This window comes from Melanerpes formicivorus, unplaced genomic scaffold (genome assembly GCF_026170545.1).
Source record: "Melanerpes formicivorus ecotype bairdi unplaced genomic scaffold, bMelFor1.0.p_v2 SCAF_14, whole genome shotgun sequence".
NCBI lineage: Eukaryota > Metazoa > Chordata > Aves > Piciformes > Picidae > Melanerpes > Melanerpes formicivorus.
The window spans coordinates 13,350,729-13,378,148 of record NW_027142366.1 but is presented as its reverse complement, the minus strand read 5'-3'; the positions used below and the strand labels follow the sequence as shown (position 1 = coordinate 13,378,148).

At 39.4% G+C, this 27,420-nt stretch overlaps 1 protein-coding gene across 1 annotated transcript in view; it reads right to left on the bottom strand.

Moving 5' to 3' along the window:
* Positions 1–27,308, bottom strand: part of LOC137445421 (uncharacterized) — a 79,258-nt gene extending 51,950 nt beyond the window's left edge. The window contains exons 1-21 of the mRNA XM_068147124.1: positions 27,245–27,308; positions 26,337–26,387; positions 24,673–24,833; positions 22,693–22,763; positions 20,402–20,567; positions 19,376–19,513; positions 18,421–18,610; positions 17,305–17,432; positions 13,515–13,618; positions 11,732–11,897; positions 9,890–10,072; positions 8,833–8,985; positions 7,175–7,319; positions 6,727–6,885; positions 5,904–6,022; positions 4,723–5,001; positions 3,666–3,821; positions 3,032–3,216; positions 2,046–2,228; positions 579–670; positions 244–413 (exon numbers count right to left, since the gene is read on the bottom strand). Coding sequence (XP_068003225.1) covers positions 244–413; positions 579–670; positions 2,046–2,228; positions 3,032–3,216; positions 3,666–3,821; positions 4,723–5,001; positions 5,904–6,022; positions 6,727–6,885; positions 7,175–7,319; positions 8,833–8,985; positions 9,890–10,072; positions 11,732–11,897; positions 13,515–13,618; positions 17,305–17,432; positions 18,421–18,610; positions 19,376–19,513; positions 20,402–20,567; positions 22,693–22,763; positions 24,673–24,833; positions 26,337–26,387; positions 27,245–27,305 — 3,060 coding nt within the window. The 5' untranslated portion in view covers positions 27,306–27,308. The remainder of the gene's footprint in view (positions 1–243; positions 414–578; positions 671–2,045; positions 2,229–3,031; positions 3,217–3,665; positions 3,822–4,722; positions 5,002–5,903; positions 6,023–6,726; positions 6,886–7,174; positions 7,320–8,832; positions 8,986–9,889; positions 10,073–11,731; positions 11,898–13,514; positions 13,619–17,304; positions 17,433–18,420; positions 18,611–19,375; positions 19,514–20,401; positions 20,568–22,692; positions 22,764–24,672; positions 24,834–26,336; positions 26,388–27,244) is intronic.
* Between the last annotated feature and the right edge of the window lie 112 nt (positions 27,309–27,420).

Below are 27,420 nucleotides of genomic sequence, written 5' to 3'. Positions count from 1 at the left end.
TCTTCCTAACATCCAATCTGAATTTACCCATTTTTATTTTTTTCCCATTCCCCCTAGTCCTATCATTACCTGACACCCTAAAAAGTCCCTCCCCAGCTTTCTTGTAGGCCCAAGAAAATGGAAATAATAGTAATGTAGACCTTGAATGCCAGTTAATCAAATACATAGTAGTGAGTTATACAATTCTTTTATCAGCATAATAATCTAAGTGTAAAGTCAAAGTAAAGCATGCCATAATGGTACCTGAGGAATATAGTTATATGCAGCTTCCACAAGGTACTGCTGCAGGCCTTTGTCTTGTTTAGTTAATGTGACAGCCATTTTCAAAGGTCCTGCGAGAGGGAAAACCAAACCACTGGCAGGGTCAGGATATGACATTTCGGAACACAGCTGCCAGCCAATAACCTCAGACACTGGTGGAAAACAATTGAATATTCAGTTAGAAAAAACAAAGAAAACATGCAAATGAACACTGCATTGAAGACATTTTTTGTTTGCAAAAGCAAAATTCTGCTGAATAGGATGATCTGTTATGGATATTTCTGAATGATCAAGATGAATGGAACAGCTAGATTTACCTTCTTTCCCAGTGCAAGATCTGGTTTCTGTGTGATCCTGGAAAACATCTCTCTCTTCTGTCTCATCCACCACTGTGAAGTAGAGTTTAGAGCTACAACCAGGAAATGCAAACAGTCACTTAAGAACATTTACAGCACTATTGAAGCAAAATTCTCAGTTACATGCCGTCTTATCCTGGATGGGAAAAATAAGATGAGGTATTCTGCTAGGGTCAGTCTATATTTCTACTAATTAGCACTCATTTTTATCCACACTTTCCATGTTTAATATGTCACTATCTTGAGATTCTTCTAAAGCTCTACACAGTCAATATTAGATTTTTATTTTCTGAGCAAATGGGTCAGTTTATTGCAACTCCACTCACTTCCTGGCTTCCAGACTTTTTTTCCCCCTCCCTCAGGCTACATATGGATATTAGTTTCATTATAGTCTTGAAGTTCTTCCAGAACTTCAGAATCTCTCTAAACTACTTGAACAAGAATCAAAGTGCCTGCACTTGATAGGAGCAAGGGAGTTAATGCAATATCTAGTAGACTCTATAGTAATGTATTTGTTCAAATAATGCACAATACAGGTTTGAAATTATTTTGACTTTCACTCTGGTGTGTCATCTATCCTGGCTGACAGAAAAAGAATTACATCCCTAAGTTTCCCAGAGCCCCAGAGGAATGGGTGGTTGAATGCAAAGTCCAGTTCTTTTCTTTTTTGAACAGCATATCCTGTAGTACCACAATATCTCAAAATGAAAAGAAATACAAGCAGATGACAATCCACATACTGTAGATACTTCATCTGTTATCATGTCTAAGAGAGATGTAGCTGCATGTAGTCTACCATATGTGCCTTCTACTTGGACTTCTATCAAATCTGAAAAGTCCAAAGAAAAGAGGAAGCCAGCAGAAAAGAAGATGAGGTAAAAAGCCTAGCTTGCACTAACACCAGTATCTAATCTGCTGAACACCTGACAGCTGTTGAAGTGGTATTTTACAATGTAATCTTTATCTTAACATTAAAGAACCAAACCAAAAACTCACCAGAAGGGTACAAACACACCTTGTTAGTATAACATTCCAATTACTTAGATGATTTGATAAATACCACTGTGTATCTGGTTTTGCAAAATAACATCTACAGAAGTAATGCTAAGCTTTTCCTCTACCATTTTAATACTTCACATTATTCAGACAGGATAATTCCAGAAACATCACCAACACTGAGTAGGAAAAAACAGGGGAGTATGAAAAAAACAACCCACATTTGTAACCTTTTCATAAGGCTTTGATTTGAACCTATGCTTCTATAGTAAAACAATGTAAAATGCAAAGGCTAATTTCCCCTTCCTTTTCTTCTGAATGGCAGATTTCAACTATGATTCAGATTGAAACAGTTTGTTTGCTGACAAAAATATTTCTGCTCTATTAATAAGATTTCCAGTCAAGAAAGTTACCTTGATTACTCAATCTTACCTGAAATTAATTATCTCCATGGATTCTTCCGGAGTGTTCAAGAAAACTTTGAGCTCTTGCCCCTTTTTAACTTGGATTCCCCCATCAAGACTGCTGGATGTTCTTATTCCTGTTACCCATCTTAAGCCAGCTTGTCCCAGAGTCCCCACAATTCCCATTTGGGCAGAAAGCTGCACGAAGGCACTGCAGAAAAATTTAGATCATAGTCTTCTATGAAAAGTATGCCCTTTTTAAAGCACTTAATTTAAAGCATAGGCTGCCCATCCTCTTCATAAATACAGAGTATTTGATCCTGTAAATCAGTATACTCTAACATTAAAATCATGATGGCTACATTGTTTCAAGAAATATCTGAAAAATATTACATATACACAGTCATACACTTCCTAACACAAATTAAAGTATAGTTTTATTACATCTCCTAAGTAAGGGATTTGGACCCAGACTTCAATATGAAATATCAGGAAAGGGGAAGTGGTTAGGGCTGAGTATCACAGTTTACTTCTGTATATACAGCACTTAGTGAAGTTCAGTAAAAGTATATAGTGTGCATAAAAAGCTACAGCAGCCAGGTAAGGAAACACAGGGTTAAGTCATCCACTGGTCTGCAGATCCATAACCTCTAAGTGCATGTCTGATCCTGAGAAAAATCCAAAATGCCATCCCTCTAACAGGTAAAGCATTCAAAAGATCATCTGCATGCAAGCATTCAGGAATTTGATTTACAGACAGGGAGAAACAGTCCACTCAAAACAGTACTGGAAAAACAGCAACAGAATTCAAAATTCAGACAGACAAGATAGGAAACCACTGCTGTCCTTACAGCACTGCAACCATTCAGCAACGTAAGGCTGATGACTCCTGGCGTTCTTCAGGCATCTTCCAAACGATTACAACCAAGTTTGATTCACACAGACCTTTCACATCAGGAACTGCTACTTGACATGAGGAATATGTGACAGTGACATGCTTGCAGTAGATACTACCTTGGTTTGATATGTCCATTTAGAAAGAAATTTGACCGTTGTTTGAAATCTGCATTCCCTTTGATTTTTACGTTGATTGCTGCTGAGGCATTGACTGCCAGCTGAACAGGAAAGCCTGAAATGGATGGAAACTGCAATTCTTCAGTGGCCAAACTCAGCCTTTTATTAAACTGCACCTCTTGCCCCTAGGGTGAAAAAGCCAAAATAAATGAAACACACACACAAAAAAAAGGGGGGTGGGGTGGGGTGAATTTTACATTGCATAATAGAGTCAGTATTCAACAATTTTTCCAGATATAAAAATCCACTGCATTTAACTAAGCTGATTTGGGTAACAAGGTAGAAAGCAGCCCAAAGCCTGGATCATGCATCTGGCCAGGGCACAAGTTAGACACTAGTCGTACTCCAGTGAAAACAGAATTATGTTTTGTTTAAGCACAGATGGATTTGAATGAGAAAAGCAAGAGGTAATAAGCACCAGACAAAACAACAAGTTTCAACCCGCTATTTGCTGGTGTCTTCTAGAGTTCAGTTTAGAGAGGCAGTAAATAGTATTTTGTATCTTTTATGTATCTGTCAGAAAGTAGTTTCTCAAAATATTTACTTTCAAGTAGGAAAAAAAACTTCCTTTTACCTTCAGAAGTCTGACAGCCAACTCAGCCAGATTTAAAGAATAATATTTCATTTGTTTTCTTAAATCTTCACAATCTAAGAAGGTAAGCTCGTTTCCAAAGATCTTCACGCTTAGCTCACATTTTACTGCCTCCTTTCTCACCATTCTCTCAGTGAACTGATCAGATAAAGAAATAAATCAGGAAGAGAATGATGTTTATATCCCTTTCCTTTCAAATTCATAATAAACAATTACTCAGTGCAGGCTATGTTATTAGTAAACAGACATTAGGCTCCCTTTTATAAATATTTTAAGGCCACTTAAGATCTGAATTAGTATTTGTATTTTCCAGCTAAACTTCAGCTCCACGCCACACAATCTGACTTTCACTATAAACGCAGGTAATGTCTAGTCCTAAGACAATCAGGCAAAAGGAGAGCACTGCAATGCATACCCACAGACTAAGTTTTGAAAAATAAAATCTCAATTAAAACAACATTATGGGTGCCATAACTGCTAAATAAACCTCTAGAAGTAAAAATTTTACATTTTCCCTCTTTGGTATAACAGCAACACAACATGAACATGAGATTACATCATAAGACAAAACTCTTAAGAAGATGAGTCCCAAGATGAAAGATTTTCTGAGACAAATTAAATAAATCATAGTTCCCAAGTTTTCCAGATAATGCATTAACAGTTGAAGTAAATTCCAAAACTTCCTTGTTATATACATAGAAAATAGGTCTTTCCCAACATGGGTAAATTCACAAAAGGTCAATGTAACATCTGACATCACACTGGGAAGTCAGATCTCAAACAGCATGACTTGGGAACTGGCTGAGAATCATCATTTTGAGACAATAAAACAGTCTTTAAAAAATTAAGATCTGGCCCTTTGTTGCTTTGTATTTTATGTAGCTGTTAACTACTTCTCTTCAAGTTGAGTGGAACACGTTACCAATGATTTGTGCAAAGGAGTAGACAGTACCAGAGAACAGTTGTCCAATACTAGATGGGGCCCTAAGTTTAAGCAGGGACTGTCATTAATTTTTCCAAAAGCTACAGAATCAGTTACCTTTTTGACTAACTCACTCATCTTACTGTACTTTCTACCAGGACAATTCTGATTAGCATGTCTCAACTTTGGCTTTCCAGACTTGGTCACAAGATGATCAGCAGGGTTGTACCGCTTTGAAGTCAGCCTTCTCTGCTTGGCCTTTCCTGTTGTTTCCACAGGGTTTTCTGACTTGTTTCTTCCATTAGCGTTTGCAAAAAAAAAGTCACTGAAAGTAGCAGAGTTCTGCCCAAAAATCTTCTGCACAAGAGCTTCAGCATTCTCTAATCTTGCACCAACCTAGGGGAAGGCATACAGCACTGAAAAGACTGACAATGAGATGAATAAACCATGTCCAGTTCTATAGGCAAAAATTAAAAAACAATACCCAAATGCAACCTTTAGGGTTTTGTATGAAGAGAGATTTGCCATACATGATCACAGTGGTCTCTAAGTTTAGTATCCTAGCTCATGTAGCATCCAACATGGGATATCCAATACTGGATATCAAATCTTTCCAGTAAAAATTCTTTTGTTGTTAATTATGTGAAGCTCAGTACAAAATAAAAATCCTTTTCTTATTCAAGTACTGCTTCATTCACACCATGATGGGACAACATGTTACAAACAGTATTTTAATTGGAAAACATTTAACAGATCCTTTGACTGTTCCTGAAATAAGATTTTGCTTGGAAGTTTGACTGAAACAGTATTACTAACACACAAATCCAGGGTATATGACAGTGAACAAAATATTTTGTTCCCTTGCAAGATTAAACTTGAGATCTGAAGGCTATATTAAATTTGTTCTTTTACATCCACATTTTTACCTGAAATAAAGAGTCTGTATGCCAAATACTGTTTCCTCTCAAAGGCAGTGTAGATTAAAGATGATGATGTTGCGGGCAGGACATATAAACATCCCAAGCATGGGATGCTCAGTGGGACTAAACCAGTGACTTCAATTAGGTATGTATGATTCTGTTTCCTGTATTAAAGGAACAGTGTACTCAAGCCAATCTCCGTTTTCTACTCTATGTCAACCAAAGAAAATATTATCCTCTACAGGAGTTAGAGCAGTGCCTCAGCAAGCACTTCCAGCTTTCGTTTGAATAAACAAGAGCTGAGTATAACTCACTTGGCTAGTCTAGGGTACTAAGAGTGAGAGTGGTTTTATTATGACTACAAATCCATAAACTTACCTCCAGCAGGTTTATAGCTTGCCCCATAACATGAACAGTCAAATTTGTCATGACTGATCGTGGTAGAAAAGATGCAGGAGAAAAGACCACAGATGCTTCCACATTTGCACCTGAACCCGCTGCAATAGAAAATATCAGAAGTCTGTCATTTAGAGATCAGCTATTCTCACATATTTTGCAAGTCCCACCACTTTTTGGGAAACTGCAGCTTTGCACATTGAGAAGAGGGTGAATAAAATATTAAGTCCACATCAAAAACATTAATGGACACTACTGAAAAGCTATTATTTGACTAACACTGAAGGAAGAGCATTTACAATACAAATCATAACAATTGCACTGGAAGAGGTGGACAGAAAAAACAAAATCTAACTCTGAAATTATTATCTAGTGTTTTTGCTAAAACCAGACAATGAACAGATAGTAAACAGGAAGGAGCTTGTCTGAATCTTCTCTTATACCAAGGAAACATATGAATCAAGAAAAAATACACTCCAGTCCCCTTTTGCTGCAAAAGAAGCTCACTAAGGAAGGAATCAAAAGTTGATGTTCACAAAAACAATCTAAAATTTCTTAGGTTCTTATGCTCTTCTCTCACAAAAGGCAAAGCTGCATGGTATCTGGCTTGCTGGAATAACATCTGATATAATTCCATTACGGTCAGAGCAGAGTCAAGCCTACATTTTTCATATCTGGGTATTATTGTGTCATAAAAACCTGTTAAAAAAAAAAATCTAGTCCTTTCTGTGAAGCACCAGAAAAGTCATGTGGAATTTCAATAATCCATACCCTATAAAGCATTAAGTTCTAAAACTCCACATACCTGAGTGGAATGTGACATCAGAATATGAGGAGTATTTCCATGTCTCTCGTTCAAAATCTCTGCTAAGGATTTCATCTGGAATAGAATCTCGGAGCTGCTCCTTCAATGGATCATCTGTCTCCAGGAGCTGAGAGAGATGACTCCAAACAAAGGAGCCCACTTAAATTAAACAAAGAAAAGCATTTGGGAATTAGAGAAATAATTAAAACAGTTTTAAAAACTGATACAAAGACTAATTCTATCAACAGTCAGCTCTTTATTGACTACTGCTAAGTACCAATATCACAACTCTAATACAAACAATCAAAACAATCTTTTTAGAACAACCTACAATGGATTAAGATTAAATAAAAATTGATATGGGTTGGTACCACTATACATGTAAAGTAAGCATTACATTGAAGCACAATTCAGGAATGTGTAAGACTTCAGTAGTTGCTTGGCTAACCTTGACTGGATGTTTCATTTAGCAAAGTCCTTTGTACTTCATTAAATAATTCTTTATGGGGACATTTCATTGCTGTATAATAAGCCGCAATCCTTATTTCCACATCTTCATTGGCTGCCTGGTACAGTTGAAGTAATGTATCATTCTAGGAGAAAAAGATAAGAAGGTTATCTTATCAAAACAAAAAAATAGTTATGACCTACTCCCCTAAGACACCTCATGTATGCACTTTCAGGTACAGGTGGGTTTTCCTTTCTGCAAGAGATAGATATTGCTTTACACCTGACAAAGTGCCTTCATGCAACATGCACACAAATAGCTGTATGTCATCTTATCCACAGATTTCCAGAACAAACTGTCATGATGACCCAAATCCTGCACTGACTACCTCAAGGGAGGTTGTAGACAGGCAGGGGCTGGTCTCTTCTCCCAGGCAACCAGCACCAGAACAAGAGGACACAGTTTCAAGCTGCACCAGGGGAGCTTCAGACTGGATGTTAGGAAGAAATTCTACACAGAGAGAGTGATTTGCCATTGGAATGTGCTGCCCGGGGAGGTGGTGGAGTCACCATCATTGAAGGTGTTTAGGAGGAGACTTGACAGGGTGCTTGGTTGCATGGTTTAGTTGATTAGGTGGTGTTGGATGATGGGTTGGATGCAATGATCTTGAAAGTCTCTTCCAACCAGGTTTATTCTGTTCTATTCTAATTCATACAGGACTGTCTGCAACATGAGCCTCACTTGCTAGCTCTACAGGTAATGACAGTTATACTCCAACACAGTAAGAGTTGTCCTATTGTATTTCACACATATGCAACAGGTTATACACAAACAACAATGGCCACATTTTTGTTAACAGGACACTAAGATCACTGCCTCTCATCTTAGTCAAAGGATAAGATTGGAACAAATTTATTCTGTTCAATACTTCTGTGGTATCAACCCATGTGAGATGTTTGGTGAACTGCCAGGAATTGAGACCTCTAATACCTCCAGGGTGCCAGCTCATTTGACAGACAGTGACGGGGTGTATGACAACACACAGACTTCATGCTTTCAACAGGTCTAAGCAGCAACACTGAGCTTCATTAACTACAAAATAAATAGATTATGCTAATCCATGCTGCAATTACATTTTAAACAGCTACAGAAAACACTTCTTCAAGTGCATGTTCATCTGGAACTTCTTGTTCTTCTGAAGCAGGACTGCCAGCTTTGCCCAGGCTAGCACTCCTGGCTTTGCCATTCTTTTTTTATCAAGGTGAGATAAACAAGTTTTGAGTTTTCATCTACTAAACCTCTGACAAAATGTTCTAACCATGACAGTGTATTGCCAATCACAACAAGCTTCTCAAATTAATAGTTAGCATTTCAGAGAATGATAGAGTGGAACAGCCTACAGGAAAAACAAAGTACCGTGGGTTTTCAGCCATAACCCACACAGACACATGCCACCCAACCGAGGTAGCTTTATGAGAAATTGTAAACTTTACCTCAGTTACTGGATGCATTGCCTCAACTACAGCATAGTATATTATAGGTCTGCTCTTCAGGTGGTCCTACAAAGCTCTCCAACAGCAGAGCTCAGCTGGAAGACACATTTACACTGGGATAGTGCCAGGAAGCAATCAGTCACCTGCTACCAATAAATCACTTACCCTAACAGAACAGGGAATACGCCTGAAGGCCTGGATAGCAGCTAAACGAATTCCAATTGGATTACTCTTCAGGAAAGCACACGAGCTCAGAACAGGAGCTAGTGAAGGTGCTGCCAGTCCTGCATTTCCAATGGCTTTTAACACCAGCTGCATCTGTAAATATAAAGTAAGGCAGAACAAAAAGCTCTCCATATGCTGTCAGTTGTATGTGAAATTCTGTCACATTAACATTTCCTGTGCGAAATTCTCTGTTTAAAATTATTTAGTGGGGGGTTACTGCAGCCCCTATTGTACCTCCTATATTCTGTCTTTAGGGTGAGGACAAGACTCATACAAATATGGATGACTGTTCCAATGCCATGTAGCACTTGTAAGTAAAATTTGGCTTAGACCTGATGGAATACAGAAGCACTTAAAACAAAAAACTACATCACAATGACAAAGATGAAGTCATGGATTGGATGTACTGTAGAAGTTTTTCAAGTCATTTTTGATCACAGATATTTTGACCTTGTAGTGATTCAACACAGTTCTGGACACGGTACCTACTTTAAAATAATAATTTGTCAACAGATGCCATAACATAACCAGTTTTTCCCACTAAACATCAAGGAAACCTGTGCAAATTCAGAAGCCAGAAATTACGTTAGTGCTGGCAGTCAACGAATTTCAATGACAAGCTCTATATTAAAGTTTAGGTACTTCAATGCAACACAGTGCCTGATCAAAACTTTGTTCAAGGCTCCCAACCCATAAAATCTGTTCTTTTAAGTTACTTTTTCCATAAATGGGATAAGAATTAAAAGTGTGAAGACTGCTCACACTATATGAAGAAATATACAAATCTGGTGTGTTTAGCTTGCACACTGGAAAATTAAAGACAGGAGATAAAACTTAGCTTTTGAGCTCTTGCTGCTATCTGATACACTGTTACTGGCATCTCTATTTTCTAAGAATGATAAGGAAGAACTGATTAAGTAGATCATCAACAGAAGATACTAAGATATTTCTTCATCAGCAAATGTAAACTAAAGATATGCTTCTGTATGAATGATACCTTACTGTGTCCTTCTGAATCTTGCACAGCACAGTTTCCTCTCAAAAACTTCTTAAGAGTTCTCATCACACTCTGCACAGCGGGTACACCATCACAGGAGCTGTAAGCTGAACAAAATCTGTGTAACAGAGCAGTTATTCCTAAGAAGCAGCTCTGGCTTGCTCCTGGTGACTTCAGCAAAGGCTGTAAACAAGCACAAGAAGAACAAGGTGTTTCAGAAATGTCTATCATTACTGTAGCACGCCACAAAATAAATGTATCGAAGTATTTACATACCAAAATTCAATCTTAACAATGTACATTTTCAAACAGCTCTTAAAGGACTTAAACACACAAACGAAAAAGGACAATCCTGCAGAGCTATAGTGGCAAAGTCTTCCACATGTGGACATACGGGCTAAATTAGTGTCACTCTGATACAGATTTCAGTTCATTTCAACAGAAATCATGCCCTAAATGTTTAGGAAGGAGTGTGAAAACAAATCTATAATATTTTCCAGGTTTCTCAAAATACAATAAAACCCTAACCAATACAGAGCTTCTCTAAATCCCACATCAACACTTAGTAGTGGGACCTTACTAAATCATAGGCAGTTTACCATTTTTAGAATGAAAATTACTTTTTCTCTTTCATGAGCTTGCAAATTCCAAATTTCTGTACCTTCTGAGGCAAGCCTGTTACTGTTGAAAATCCCACCATTTCAACCAATGTTTGCAAAGCCCAAATGAGCTGAAGATTAATCACTTCCTGCAAATGCTGTGGGAAGCCTGCTAACCCTAGGAGATAGTTTTTTTGTGATGCTGGTCAGAGTCTGTATGACTGAAACAGCAGGTTGTGATATACTGCATACTCACAGCTGATCAACATTTCATTAGGACACTAGCCAAAACTATTCTTAATGAGCTATTTAAGCTACATATCTATGATTTTATCACCTAAACCACTGCAGCTTCACAAAAAAAAATAGCAAGCTCAACTTCAGACTCTAAAAGCATGATAGGTTCCACTGTATATGTGGAAAAACATACTATAAAATGGACCCAGTGTTATTCTGCTGACAACTTAGTTAAGGAAAAAAATCACAGAATGCTAGAGGCTGGAACCGACCTCTGGAGATCATCTAGTTCAATTTCCCTGCTGATGTAGATATGCCTAGATATGGTTGCACAGGAATGTGTCCATGTGGGTTTTGAAAGTCTCCAGAGGAGACTCCACAACCTCTCTGGGCAGCCTGCTTCAGCACTGTCAAAATAAAGAAGTTTTTGCTTACGTTCAAGTGAAACTTCCTGTGCTCTAGTTTGTATCTCTTGTCCCTTGTCCGGCCCCTGGCAACCACTGAAAAGAGCCCAGCCCTATTCTCATTACCTCCACCCTTTAGATATTTATAAGTATTGACAAAATTCCCTCTTAGTCTTCTCTTTTCCAGGCTAAAGAGCCACAGGTGTTTCAGCCTCTCCTTGAAAGAGAGATGTTCCAGTTCCCCAGCCATGTTGTAGCCCTGTTGAGACTCTTTCCAGTAGTTCCCTGTCCCTCTTGAACTGGGGACCCCAGAACTGGACACAATACTGGAGTATTGTGCAACCTCACCAGGGCAGAGGTGTCAAAAGCTGCAGTACTGCTGCATATACAAAGGACTGAAATGTTGCCAGGTGCTGAATATAAAGCCTGCAAGGGACTAAATTGGAATCATGTTTAAAATAGCCAGTAATTTCACCACCAAAATTAGCTGAGCAGGTAAGAGTTTTTATAAATCTGTGCCAAAGACTATTAGTATAACATACAAAACTCATGAGCAGCTAGATGGATATAAATTTTAAAAAGATAAAGCAACATCCACTCACAGCAAGAGATTCAATCATCCCTGAGGTGGGTTTAGGAACGAATGAAAGTGACCAGAAGAAATACTCCGCTTTGTCTTCCTCTACTTCTCCAGAAGCTATCATTTCTTTTATTAGGACAACACATGCCTCTGTAGTGCAAGAGAGGAGAGCATCTATGAGCGGCTGCCTGCAACACATGAAAAAAAAAGAGCAAATCTAAAATGATCAGAATACTCAAGAATCAAACAAATGCACTGAGGCTGGGCTTCTTTCAAAGAAAATAAAGGTCCACTAGATTAGCAAATACTGGGTTCCATAGAAATCAGCATTATCCTTTGGTTTAGTGACCTTACAGAAATAGGCCTTAGCCAAGATGTGAAGAAGTGTTTTGATTGTTTCAAGAACTGTATGCAACCAGGCTTTTAAGAAAACATTCAGGTGCTTTCTCTGAAAATGAAGCCAAAATGTATCCCAGGTTTGACTTCAGAAGATTGAGGTAGAATAGAATAGAATAGAATAGAATAGAATAGAATAGAATAGAATAGAATAGAATAGAATAGAATAGAATAGAATAGAATAGAATAGAATAGAATAGACCAGACCAGACCAGGTTGGAAGAGACCTTCAAGATCATTACGTCCAACCCATCAAAAACCTTAAAGCATTGCATTTCTTTATTAACATTGTGTTTTTCCTTTCATTTCACCAATAAAAACAACAACAAAATTTAAAACTGAATTGAAAAGCTCTTAATTCCTGTGCTTTTTCAGACCTTAACTAAGTGGAATGGTTATACCAGCATGACAAGCAAATATAAATATCACTCTTAAGAGTCCCTCTATAACTATTCTGAGCCTGCCTCCTATACTGGTGGAGGGACACTTGTAGTAATGAGGAAGCAGTCAAGCTAATGTGGGTAAAAGTGGGTGAAAGCACCTTATCTTCATCAGACTAAGCAGTCTGCCTGGGATTCTTTTTAGCTCCTAAAGTTAGTAACTTTGTCCTGAAGTTAATACAGAGGCAGAGTAGTTGAGACTACCCTCCAAAATAGAAGAGTTGTATGACTGTTTGTCAAATGATGAGAACAAACCTAAGCCATAACAAAACTTCCCCCTTTTGAAAGAAGTTTAAGATAGTTACAACATGGCATTAGATTAATTTCAAACAAGCTGATGCCATTTTGTACTGAAACTGGGTAAAAACCTTGTTTCTTTATTTACACTTTTCAGAATGCTGATTTCAGAGGGAGGGAACAAATGGTAATGATTTTAATAATGCTGGGTGGGTATTTCTGAAAGTCTCAAACCGACAGAACAGAACTATGCCAGACTGCAGTTCAATGACTAGAATAACTGAAATCAGGCAGCTACTTTAGAGATGTGGTTTTACCATGCCCATACTCCCATCTTAACATCTCTCTCTTCTCCCCAGTGAGTATTACAGGCACTGAGGTAGAGATCCAAATAAGCTTCTTCATGATAAATGGCTGTAGATGCTTAAAAGCAGCAGCGCTGATTTCCATCTAAGTCATGACTCCAGTTTCCTGTTTGCATTGCTCCTGAAACTAGAAGTCTGTGGGAATTAGCATGGGTTGGGAAAGACTGCTTGATACACAATGTTCATTCAGTAAGAGAATATTATCCTTCTGTCAACTTAAACAAGATTTGCAATACACATTGTTCTTTAAAGTGCTCCAAACTTAAATCCAACATTGAGCATGGATTTAAGAATTTAATCAAAAGTACTTACAAAACTTTTATACCCTATATATATTTCTTAAATGCAGTTATTAAAGGGTCCTTACCAGTTGTCTCTGCATTTAAATGAAGATCTTTGCCATAGTGCTTTTAAGGCCTCCAGGGAAAGATGTCTAAGCTCAAACACAAGAGTCATGAAAAGGTCTGCAGCCTGTAAGAGAGCACAAGAAGAAATGTAGTATTACAGTTGTGCAGAAACAGGCTTTAGAGAACAGAGCACAGCAAGAGACTTTGGGTTATACCAGAATTGTCACTGATTCATTATGTAACCTGAGGGTAAAACCTCCTCTCTTCCCTGTGCCCCTATCTTCCTACCCTCTCTTGCTTTTATTTTCAGGCTGCAAACACATAAGGAGAATAGCTTTCACTTACACTGACAGTCAGACCCACAAATAGCAGTGCTCAGCAATCACTAGGCACACCTCTAGCATACAAATATATAATAAACCAAAACGCAACACTGTGGTTACAAGGCAGAAGAGAAAGCCATCATCTTCTCTGACTTTGTACAGCAAGTTCTGACACATGACCAGAACCACTGACATAGCACACAAGCAACAGTCAAGCCAACTTTATATTTTAGCAGTATTTAAAGAAGTTCTTCAAAGGCATGTGTAAACCACAGACCTTATGTGTATTTTTACATGTGCAAATACACTATGGGCAGTGTGATTAGGGAAGCTGGGGAGCCTCACAAGATGTTAGCACAAGGAGCTGCTGGTGAACTCAGGTGGCTACCAGCTGGTGGCAGCAGTACAGTTCAAGATAAGATTTCCAGACTCATGTATTTCCAGGTGATGTAATTTTAGCCTGTAGACTGGCTTCATTCTGCTTCACACCTGCTGACAAGATGAGCTAGCATCTGACGACTCAGTGCAAAGTTTTGCAGAGAAACAGCTACTTTTATTTCCTAATAATAGAACTTTTGATGGAACTGTCTGGTCAGGTGGGCTGTTTTTACTTTTTAAGGCAGGATACATTGAAATCGAGCTGTCAGATAAACAGTAACCTCATAGTCAATTTCTCTATTTGTGGTATCATAATAACAAACTACATGCAAATTTGGCTCCCATTCCCACCCCTAAATCTAACAGGAAGTCTGGCTTTTATTCTACACAGAAGCTTGCTTTTCCTTCTATCTGCAGACTTACTGCACCTCTAGCTTAAAAAAAAAATAAAAGTCTTCTGAAACTACAAACATGGTATGATTTAGATTGGCAGGTAAAGCAGTAAAATGCTTCCCAATAAAAATGTTTCTATTTGTGATACATACAAACCACTCTTTGAAAGCTTGACACCTTATTCCCTGCCAAGAGGGATGTGGAGGTGCTGGAAGGTGTCCAGAGAAGGGCCACAAGGATGATCAGAGGGCTGGAGCACATCTCCTATGAGGACAGACTGAAAGAGTTGGGGCTGTTCAGTCTGCAGAAGAGAAGGCTCCCAGGTGACCTAATTGTGGCCTTCCAGTATCTGAAGGGGGCCTACAGGAAGGCTGGGGAAGGACTTCTCAGGATCTCAGGTAGTGCTAGGACTAGGGGGAATGGAATGAAGCTGGAGGTGGGGAGATTCAGGCTAGATGTGAGGAGGAGGTTCTTCACCATGAGAGTGGTGAAACCCTGGAATAGGTTGTCCAGGGAGGTGGTCGAGGCTCCGTCCCTGGAGGTGTTTAAGAGCAGGCTGGATGAGGCTCTGGCCAGCCTGATCTAGGGTGGGGTGTCCCTGCCCATGGCAGGGGGGTTGGAACTAGATGATCCTTGTGGTTCCTTCCAACCCTGAATGATACTATGATACTATCAGCCTATGTAAACACAAGGAAGGCTGCTTTGAAAATGTGTTCAATAAACTTACTAATTTATGCTCTTAATGAAAGTGTGAGGCCTTCTCTCTAGTAAATTTAGGAACTACACAACTGTCTCTTCTATATTGAACTTCAAGTTTTCAGCTGTGTGATTTATCTTTTTATATATATATATATATATACACACACACATATATATGTATATATGTGTATGTATATATATGTATGTGTGTGTATATATATATATGTGTGTGTGTTAAAGACCAAGTGATTTCCTTGAAGACCAAGCATGAAACCAGATAAAGCTGATGCACCCTTCTCCCTGAAGTCTGCTGTTTGAACAGCTGTGGCTACTTTCTCCCTGCTTCCCTTCTTTATGATCCTTATTGGATCTTTCTTACTTCCTTTCTTACTTTGCCAGTTACCCTTATTTCACCCTCCATTTCAGGAAGGATGTAACTGCCCCGGATCACAGACCAGGTTTAAATGACATAACAGGATATTCCCAGTACTATCTTCTAAGGCTTTCTGACTCTAAGCAGACAAAGACTTCTGTTCCTGGTTAAATTATCATATAATCTCACAGGACAAAATAAGCCAAATTTCAAAAAGCAAAATTATCTATGTAACTACAGTATCTTAATTAATTTTAATAAGAAGAACATCTTCCTTACCTGGGAAATACTCTGTCAAACTCTCTGCACCCACAAGATAGAAACATACAGATCCTAACACCCAGCTAGGTAGTAACTAGCAATTAGAATGCCTTATGAGGAAAACAAATGGTGAGACCATACCCTAAAGGTCAGTTCTTTTGGGTCAGACGGGGGTACAGGAGTTGGCCAGGGTGAATCTAATATACTCTCACCCGCTCTGCTTCATGCATACACAGCCACTTCACCACAGCTACCAATCCCACATCAAAATCCAGACAGCCAAATACAAATGCAGGCCCTAGCAGAAACTGTGTGACAGGCTTCCTTCAAGCTTCTCTCAAGTGAGGGTTCCTTTTCCCTATCCCTTTGACCATCCTTTGTCAGCATGCAGCTTGTTCACTTAATGGTCCATTAGCTAATCCACATCCGCATTGAAATTCAATCTTGTCTCATAATAGCATTGAAAAATTAAACAACGACTTTGCTTCCTTGCAAATTACATAGTCTCCACCCCATTTTCTCATCCCTTCACTGTTTTCCCTGGAGTTAGGGATTTTCACTTCCATTTATTCCTCATCTTGTGTCCTGAAAGAAATGCATAATCTTGCTTCATTCAGAGTCAAACAATAAGGGGACAAACAAGCTATACATGCCTAACAGTGGAGCTGTCTCCCAAGCAACACTGTGAGCATTCCCATAACTTCTTTCCTGGCCCAAAAGACATTTTATCAGTTGGAATGGGGCATAATAAAGATCCCTTTTGAAATCTCTTGTCACATAGAAGGAACACCCTGAAGCAGTGACAACCAATCAAATCCTGCGCTGGAACAGGCATATGATGAATAATTCACCTCTTTTTTAGGCAGTGGCACAGACAGCAGCCACTTGTGCTAATCTTAGTAATTCACAAAACAAATTTCCCACACATGAAGCCAGTGGGCCTCTTTGGAGACACAAGTAACATCCCACTGTTACTGGGGCAAATCGTCTACCATTCTCCAGAGAACTTGAATTATGGGTGTTCAAAAGAAGCTGGATTTAGAGTCTCAGGTTCACTGCAATATTTCTTCTTTTTTCCCCCAATGTTTTCCAAGCAGCATGCAGCCCCCTAGTCTGTTCCTAAATGCCACTGCATACTGCTGTTAAGTAACAGCCACACAGAATTAAGTATTATCATACCCAGAGGCTGTTTTTATTCTACATTAGCCTGAATCACACTGTCTCTTTTCTTAAAGGCACAGCCTCAAACGGTCACACCTAAACAATGGAAGGCTTCAGGATCTCAAAACTGCTGCTCTCCTAGTCACCTCTTACCTGTGTAGGAGAACTCTTGAGACCACAAAGGGCCTTAAAAGAAAATAGAGGTTATGTGTAAAAGCTTACCTCAAAACTTGCACTATGTGCCAAGCAAAGCTTCCACACTAGTTCAGTCACTTCCCGTTCTGTCACTTCCCTCTCAGTTTCTACTCTTTCATAGAGCATGCTGGTCACATACAGATCCTCAGAGTCCACTTGAAAAACATAAGGAAAAATCAGGTATCTGGTGCTTGCTGGTCATCTGCTATGGCTAACCCTAAATGCTGGGGGACAGATTCCCTTTGAGCATTTACTTTTGTTTGTAAGAATCTCTCTAGTCTCTGTAAAGCCAAGGGGTGAATGTGAACGTCTGCAGTCAGACTGAATTTAAGAACAACAAAACAAAGGTCTAAAGACAAGTGTGACCTAAAAGAAAAAGTCAGAGAAACAAGACAAACAAGATATTAATGAAAAAGTCCCACTTCCCATCAATGTCCCTGTTACTTCATCACCCTTTCCAATTTTTTCTAATCACTGGCTCCCATCCCACACTTCAACCTCCCAAAAACTCAACAGAACATGTAAGTGCCAAAAAAAAACCCTAAATGACTGGACTGTTGACCTCTTCCTGAAGAAGAATCTTGTCATCTTATGTCAGCATAACTATAAACAAAAAGTGTTCTGGAAATCTGGATTTTCTTCCTTAAGAACAACCCACCAATAGGTGTAACAGACAAAAAATAATACACAATGTTTCTCAATATTTAGAGTTCAAATTAAAATCTTTCCTCAGGCAGGCCTCCTATTGACTTCATTCTCTTAAGAAGTACACAGAGCAAAGAAGGAAGAAAAACTGAAACAGTTCTCAGACACGGTATATCCTTAGCTCCATAAGGATCTGAATTATTTAGACTTCATTTGTACAAACACTGGGAAGCTGATACTCTGTGTACAAGGGGGCTTGGTATGCAAAGTAAAAAGGAGTTGATCATTAAGGAAATCTATCACTTCTGGAGTCCCTAGAGCTGAAGCCAGCTTCTTTCTAACAAGCCCACACTCCCAAAGAAAGGGCAGCTCTCTATAGCTCACACTGTAAGAACATCCACTTTCTCAAGCGTTACAGGAAATACCAGGGGCAGAGAGTTCTCACAGGCAAGACCCAATCTGAAGATTTTTCTAGGAATAACAGAAACAGCGTGTTACCTTTTTTGTACAGCGTCTCTGTATCCACCTGAAAGAGTTTCAGGGAAGACTTTGTCTGCGTCTGCGCCCCACTGCCCTTCCGAGCAAACAATGTAACAAGGTTGGACTCAGCACATTTGGCTTCCTCCAGGATTCCATCCTTAATACTCTGAACACATTCCAGTCTGGAGGACAGGATCTGCTGCTCAGACTGAGAAGAACAGATACTTCAGGTAAAGTCTTGATGATCTGTGACAAATCCTTTCTCTCTCAACTTCACAGAGGATTCCAATCCTATGATACAGTGCAAAGTCTCTGTCTAGTCCTTAGCACCCAGGCTGTGGAGGTTAATACACTCTTTATTTTCAGTCTAATTTTTCCATCACTGAAACACAACTGCTACCAACTTTCAGTGTCAAGTGGTCTCAGTCCATTTCAGTTCACAAAGCAGTACTGTTAAGCAAATCTTTTTGGTCAGCAGAGCTAAGAAAATGGTAAATTACAACCAGGTAGTACAATATAAGAAACAAGTAATATTCACCTAATAAAAACTGCACAAGATACAAACATTAACTGTACTAGCCACCAACAGCAGGAAGCTCTGTCTTTTAGAAAAGCAACTATCTTCCTGAAGTTTTCTGCAAATAGCAACTCTCTATTCCTCTTTTTCATGCTTCACTTTGTTTACCACTCTAACACATTTCAAAGACGGAGTTTAATCTAGGTGCCTAATAGCCTCTTGCTTTTTTTCTTTTATTGTTCATTGACTACAATTCAAATTTGCATTAGAAACAAATTCTGTGAATAACAGGCATTACAGAGACAATAATATCCATCACTTCTTTCCTAAGGATTCATGTTTAGGGAACACACACATAAATACAAATGACTTTAAGTGACAACTTTAAAATGTTTTCAACACTCTTCCAAGAAATTAGAAGGTTCTGGGAAGAATCAGTCATTCCTCAACACTTACTGACACATGTGGAAGAACAACAGACTGCACAGAAGTAAAACCCGATGAGCGGTGAGAGCAGAGATTTAAGTCCTTTGTCTTAACAAGAACAGGACCTTCTCGCTGGTACCTGGTTGGGCATATTCCCAGAACATCCACCTAGTAACAAACAGACAGTGTTGAAGTATGCATGCAAATACAGAGTACAATGTGCTATTAATGTTACTAACTGCTTTGCTGTAAAACCAATGCAACAGGGACCTAAAGTTTCCCTTGCAGGGCACTGCCAAAAAAGCCATGGAAAAGTAAATAATTTTAAAGATCTTGCTCACACTTGATAGGGTTTGTTGATTTGTTTAGCCTCACTGCATTATTCTCAATTAGGTCATTCAAAGACATTTCCTTTTTCATTTCAATTTCCTAGGTTTGCAGGAAAGCATTAATTCAGAAGACCATTTCTACTCTGAAGAAATGTAATTACAATGGGTGTTCCCAGTCCTCATTGCAGAATATCTATTTAAGCACTGATATATAGTAAAAGCGTGAGAATGAGGCAGTGCACATCATGCTGAAGGTCAGCCTAGAAACTGCTCCTCAAAACATTAGAGGTACAAGATCTGCATACAAGAGTAGGCAGGTGACAGCATACCCTGGACTATCATTGCAGTGTAACACAGTAGATCATGAGCTTAAGTACTAAAAAAAAGTAAAACATTGCAAACAGCTCCAAGAAGCCTGATCCTAAAGTTTCCTGAAATTAATGAAAGAAAGTAATGATGTATAGTCGTAAATAATGACATTTGTATTTTCCCCAGAGAACAGATAAAGCACCAGCCATGGTTGTGTAACTCCTTAGCAAATTCTGCAATTACACAGCTTTTCCTCAGGTACCCAAATAGTGGATTCCAATGCTCACCAAGACTGCAAATTACAGATAGTTTCATAACACTCATTAAAAAAAGCAAGCAGGCAACCACCAGTCAGCAAGTGGCAAAGCGTACAAAGGCTAACTGCCACCCTAAAGCATGACTCCACCAGCGGCCTCACCTCTTCAACGACTCCACTAGCAGTGGGTGCTTCTGATGTCTGCAGGACACTGAGAATGCCTCGCTTTATGTTCAGTGCCCAGGTCTGTTCACTCCTCACAGGACAGAGCTTCAGAACTTTCCCATCATGGAAAGAAAAATGAAGAGGATGCTGTTCTAGTATTTCCCTGGAATAAAATAGTTTATAATTTTTTGCTTCAAACAGTGGCTGCGAGTCAGTTTATGACATTAGACTCAGATTTTCTGAACAGAGCTGTTCCTCCACAATGAGTCCGTCCTGTTCTGGATTCTCCATCCTTTATAGCAAGCCTCTCTTCTTCAGTAATTCCCCCTGACCCTAAGAGCCCTTAAAAACAAGCCAATCAAACAAAACCTATTGAGATAACCACAGCATCTCTGACATAACTGTAACACTTAGTAAAGCCCACTCCTGGTAAATTCTATACAAGTAACAATACTTCCTGGCAACAATTTTTGTTTAATGTAAGAGAGACATTCTATTTTATGATTTAGGGTGACTTTATAATAGGTAAGCATGTCTCAATCACAAAGTAACTGCATACACTCTTTATCATTCTTCTTCAGCTGTGGTGCACACAAGAAAAACTCTTTTCCAATCAATCCACATCTTCCTGCTCTGCTGGGTGGACACACCTGGGCTCAGTCTCAAAGTAGGCTCTGCTGTCAGTCCACTCCCTGATAGCCTTTGCTATACCAGATTGAGTGTACACTGTTCTTTTGCTTTTGCAGGAGATCACTTTTTAACATGATTTCTTCCTCTAAATGGGGGAAAATAAGCTGTCCAAAGGAAGAACTCCACAGTATCCCAAGTCAGCTCCCATACAGGGAGCTACACAACTATTCCTCTAAGACAATGTAAGAGAAAAACTTTTAATGCACCAACACCTGGATACAGGCTTTCCGGGAGATGAGAGTGTGCACATGGGATAAGGGTTTCTGAACTTCCAGGCAACTGCAGATGCTTTTTCCACTGTTTGTGGAAATTACATGCATGTTTAGAGGACAAGCTAGACCACTTTATATTCACAATAGGCTGAGGCAAATGCTAATAAGGTTCACTTGTCTGAATAATTATTTTCAACAGCCAAGCTTCACTGAATGTTTTCTTTGCTACCCCTTTTTGAGCTTCCCTGCAAAGAATAAGACACGATTGCTCTTATCACTACAAAAATCCTACAGAACTTCCCAGAATATGTGCCTGTATAGTCAATACCCATACTGTGGGATGCTAAGCTCTTCCTGACGAATATAAAAAGCAATGCATTTATTCCAAACTTGCTCTTTTTACCCTTTGAATTGAATCAATCAGCTCAGTTCAAGGCTGAGCTTAATCAGATAACAGAACTGCTGTTTTTTTTCATGACACAAGCAGCAACAGCTTTCTGAGAAAATACCAAACTTCCACAGTATGAAGAGACCTTTTTATATAGGCATCTTCACTAGTCTAATTCTTTGCAAGTCAGAAGGAAACATACCAACATATGTTATGAATGAGCTACAAGAAGCAAAAATATAAAAGGAAGAAAATGGCATTAGACAAATAAATGACATTTAAATATCCTGGAAGGAAAAAAAAAACCATGTTTTGCATTGTGAGGAGCCTTCAAACCAAGAACTTTTGAAATGTACTTTAAAATTCAAGAGTAACAACAACAACTGCAGCTCAGAGAACTAGTGGGCAATGAACACACACTGCTAGCCAGCTAGAGGCCTGATAATTTGTACCCAGAATAATATTCTCTTCTCTCCACATTTTTACATACAAACTGATGAAAGTTATGTTAAAGAAAAAAACAAACAAACAAACCACTTTATGGCCTCCCATTCTGCAGACAGTGCTCATATCTTGAGATATATATATATATATATATTTAAATACAATCCAATACATGCAACTAAAACTAAACAGAGCATGAAACAGAGTGTCTGGTCAAGTTATCATAGTATCATTCAGGGTTGGAAGGGACCACAAGGATCATCTAGTTCCAACCCCCCTGCCATGGGCAGGGACACCCCACACTAGATCAGGCTGGCCAGAGCCTCGTCCAGCCTGGTCTTAAACACCTCCAGGGACGAGGCCTCGACCACCTCCCCAGACAACCCATTCCAGGGTTTCACCACTCTCATGGTGAAGAACCTCCTCCTCACATCTAGCCTGAATCTCCCCACCTCCAGCTTCATTCCATTCCCCCTAGTCCTATCACCACCTGAAAGTTGCTGTTAAGCCACATAGCTTCAAAAAACCAAGAACTAGACCAGAAGTTTTTCTACCTTAGCCCGTCCACTTCCTTCAGAGGCTCCTTGCTGGATATAAGACTTTTCTTAATCTGTACATCTTGCACCTAGAAGCAAAGATTATAGGGCAACAAATATAATTGTCTATAGAAATTCGTGAACCTTGTCACATGCAGATATCTTCATAGAATGTCACAGACTATGAAAAAAGGTTCAATATTGTAAGCAACACAACTGCAAAGGCCATACCTTCACATTGCATATCCAAGATGGTTTCCAGAAATATCTTTCACAAAGTTTCACTCACTATTAAATACATTTTATATGGTGCTACTGTATTTCTTTCATTTTCAAGACAGAAGCAATCACCTGCTCTGAGATACAGTAAGTGCCTGAATAAGCATAAATTCTTTCTGCTCCAGCTGAGAAGCAAAATGACTAATCTTAACGTGACTCTTGAGACACCACCTGGTAAAGTTCTTAGTATATAGTAGTCATTCCATAACCACCTACTTCAAAAGTCAGAGGAGAGAATGCACCTTAAGTTCCTTATGCAATTGCAAAAACTACTTGCAGTTTGGCTGGCTGTGATAAGGAAGAATTGTTTCAAATGGTAGATCAAAAATGGTGGAGCTCTGCCTCATTATTAGTAGAGCAAGTAATGTTTTCATTAGCAATTCTCTTTTGTAGTATCTTCTACTTTTAAAATTTGTTTTAGAAAGACAAGTATTCAACTACATGTTGTTTTGGAAATCTCAGGAGGCTTCAAATTAAGATAAAGAAATAGAAGTTGGGGAATCCAGACACTTATATTCATAGTATCATAGTATCATTCAGGGTTGGAAGGGACCACAAGGATCATCTAGTTCCAACCCCCCTGCCATGGGCAGGGACACCCCACACTAGATCAGGCTGGCCAGAGCCTCATCCAGCCTGGGCTTAAACACCTCCAGGGACGGGGCCTCAACCACCTCCCTGGACAACCCATTCCAGGGTTTCACCACTCTCATGGTGAAGAACCTCCTCCTCACATCTAGCCTGAATCTCCCCACCTCCAGCTTCATTCCATTCCCCCTAGTCCTATCACTACCTGAGATCCTGAGAAGTCCTTCCCCAGCCTTCCTGTAGGCCCCCTTCAGATACTGGAAGGCCACAATTAGGTCACCTGGGAGCCTTCTCTTCTGCAGACTGAACAGCCCCAACTCCTTCAGTCTGTCCTCATAGGAGAGGTGCTCCAGCCCTCTGATCATCCCTGTGGCCCTTCTCTGGACACGTTCAAAAAGAAGACAGTACCTAAATTTTCATCTTTTGTGTAAAATTACAAAACTGATGAGCAGTTAATTTTATCCATATGACCATATTAGGATAGGGACAACTATCCTGTTCTTTGCTGGCCTCATGTGTACATACATGTCAACCCTCTACAGAACCCAAAAATTATCCCCATTGTTTCCTTAAGGAAAACCAGGGAAATTCATTTTCTGTGCTCCCTCTCCTAAAGCACTGTAGTTGTCAAACCACACTCACCCCAGGAAAAGGTATGTAATTTGAAATTGCTCTTTTGCTCTTGTTACAGAGAGATCAATGAAGAGTCAGAAGATTCAGTTTTACACTGGGCTAAGAATGGCACTGATCCAGCACAGCATGTGAGTTTCTCAAGTTCTCTTTAAAATGCTCACTATTTTAAAACTACTGCTTCAGATACAGAAGTGCTTAAAAATAAAGGAACTAGCTTCACCTACAGTTCTGCACTTCACATGGCAAACCAGTGAAACTGTCATGCCACATGGGAAAGAAAACAGTGATTTGTTTAATCTGCCCTTTAAAACTGGCACATATTTAATTTGAAGCTGTGTCACATCACATTAATTCTGCAACCCTAATTATAAGATCCACAATTTTAGATGCTTTTAATTACAAGGAAAAAAAAAATATTATAAACATAGCAGTAGTCCCAAAGAACGATACAGTTCCATGTGAGCTAATCCCAATCACTCAGATTGTGACAATACTTACTTTCAAAACCATCTGGCAACTCCCCAATACCTCAATGATCACTGTGCTCTCCAGAGCGATGCCGCTGCTTTTGTTAATACTTCCCTGAAGAAAGGTGTTGGTGACTGCTGAGTACCTGTAGCTGTATCTAGCTCTTTTGGGGAAGTATGATGCACTGTGTCCTAGGAAATAATTTTTTAAAAGGGGGGGTTAATATACTAGGCTTCACACTCCCCCTATTTTTTCTTTTCCTACTTTTTGTTTGGCTGCTAAAATCAGCCAAAGGGGCTGAACATTCAGAACGTGCCCTTCCCGCCTGGATTTACAATTGAAAGGCATGGGTTTCTGAAAGCACCATGCCTGCTAGCAATAGCTCCTGTATGGAAGGGGAAAGGAACGCCTCTCACTCCTATTCACATAACCTCACAATTCCCATTGAGGCAGGAATCTAATCTCCAAGAGCAAAAAAACTAATGCAATCCATTTACAGCATGATGTTCTTCTCACACATTTCAGAGAGCAGCAAAGCAGGACCTTTGCAACAGCATGATGAGAAAGATGCTGATACATTCAGTACTTCTCATGACAATGCTGTGAACTACACATACACTGGCAAATTAAATGATGTGGTTTTGAAGTAAAGACCTTTGGTTCCAAAAGCCTACCTGAAGAGATCTGGGGGAAAAAAAAAAAAAAAAAAGAAAACAAGGATTACTTTGTATGTATGAAGACACTGTAGTGACTTGGCAAGTGTCTGCGGGCAGCACTGCCTTCCAGAAAATATGTCAGACACCCTCATCTGTGCTACATGGCCTCTGTGTTCCTCTAAACAAAGGATATTCTCTTCTAGACCAGGTGGCAAGAATTAACTCTGAAAGATCAGTCATTAATACCTTCAATACCAGACATTTTGGTAGCAGGGGTATGTGAGACTGTAAAGAACATAGTATTCGTAACTGTGAGCACTGAAGTGCAAATGAGGGAAATTCAAAGAAAATACTTTCCCTTCCCTCAGATGAAGACAATACCCAAGAAAAATGACCACTTTGGCTCCCATAATACAGAACTTCTTTTTCTCTCAGCAGCACTGCAACACTCAAGCACTTTTCAATGACAAAGCCACATAGAAGTGAAGGGGGTCTCTAAGCCACAGTACCTAAGTGGATAGGTAAGAGGCCAGGGCAAGATATTCTTGGAAGCAGAATATCCATGTTTCCCCTCCTGTTACACTGAAAAATCTTTTTACACATTCAAGAACCTGCTAGCAAAGTAAACAGGAAAAGTAAGTTACAAACTACATGTCAAGTCACTTGACCAAACCTTTCCAGGTCAGTTCAGTATCTTATCTCCCTGTCCACCATTTTCAGTATGAATGGAGCGAACACTGGTACTGGGGGAAAAAAATCACTCACTCACACATGGCTGGGTTTTCTTCTGCAGTGGTTTAGTAGTTTGCTTAGCTCTAACATCTATGAGTTACCCAATCTCACAAAATTCAAATTTCGGGCAGGTCTGCTCCTGATAAAACTTGATGAAACTTTTCTGCTACTGCCATGAATGCTCATCCATCAGATTATCAGCATCACTCTTCTAAGAGCAAAGCAACCCTGGTGAAGAGAAGGAAGTTTTCAAACCCCTCCTTTCTTATCATATACAACACCTGAATACAGTCTTGTTTTACTCACCTACACACTCTGTGAAACAGGAAGCTCCATAATTCAAACTCTCCAAGGATCCTGCAATGACAGGTAAGATAATAGAAAAGCACCGAAAATGTATGTGCAGCTGAGAATAGACCTACTGCTTTTCAATTACAAAGAAATAACTGAACCCAAAGCATCAAGTGGATCAGGTAGGAAAAGGGCTGACTAGCTCACCTATTTCATTTAAACATCAGATTTTTAAGATGTTGAACATGCCTCTCCAGGACCAGATTTAATAGTGCTCTCTGCTCCCAAGTTCATACCTGAATGCTGTGATCAGATTTTTAACATCTGTTCATCTCAGACAGAGGGTGGTGGGCTGAGCATGCTGAACAATCAGGCATTTGGTCAACTTTGTGAAGGTGCCTAAATTTAGAGATCCTGCTCTTTGCTTGTTCTTTTTAAATGTTTACTTCCATAATTTTCATTCTGCATGCAACTCTTTTCAGCTGACAAGTGTAACAAAGGACCACATCACTGACATTTCATTGTCTATTCCCACTTCTCAGAATCCTTCATCTGCCAAGTATCAAAGTGAGCACAATTTTAGAACATGATACTAACACTTCATTTTCAGGTGAGATAATTAACTGATGGCCACCGTACCACTGTTCCTATTGTTTTCCCTAGTAATGCTGAAGGAAGACACGCTATTTAACTGTACTCCTTAACAGGGCAGCTGCCCTCCCACCTGCCCAGTACCACCCAAAGCTCAGTAAAACAATTACTACACTACACTGAAAATTCAAGACAAAGCTTCTACAGAAATTACTACAAATTTACAAGTTGTAACACACAGCATCTCAAAAGTTTCACTAGTAAGACTATTCCTGAGCAGAAGTATTTTGATTTGAGAGAGATCAATCTTAGCCAAAGTTTCTTCTACTTACTCCATGAAGCTCCTGCCACAACAGCACAGAATAAAATGATGGTGTGCGGCCCCATGGCCATTGAAATCACCTCCTCAGCCCAGAAGTTACAAAAACCACATCAGTTCTCCTCTGAAAGGCACCTCTGAGTAAGGCAGTGAAAGAAAATTTCCTTCACAAAGCGGTAGCTAACTATT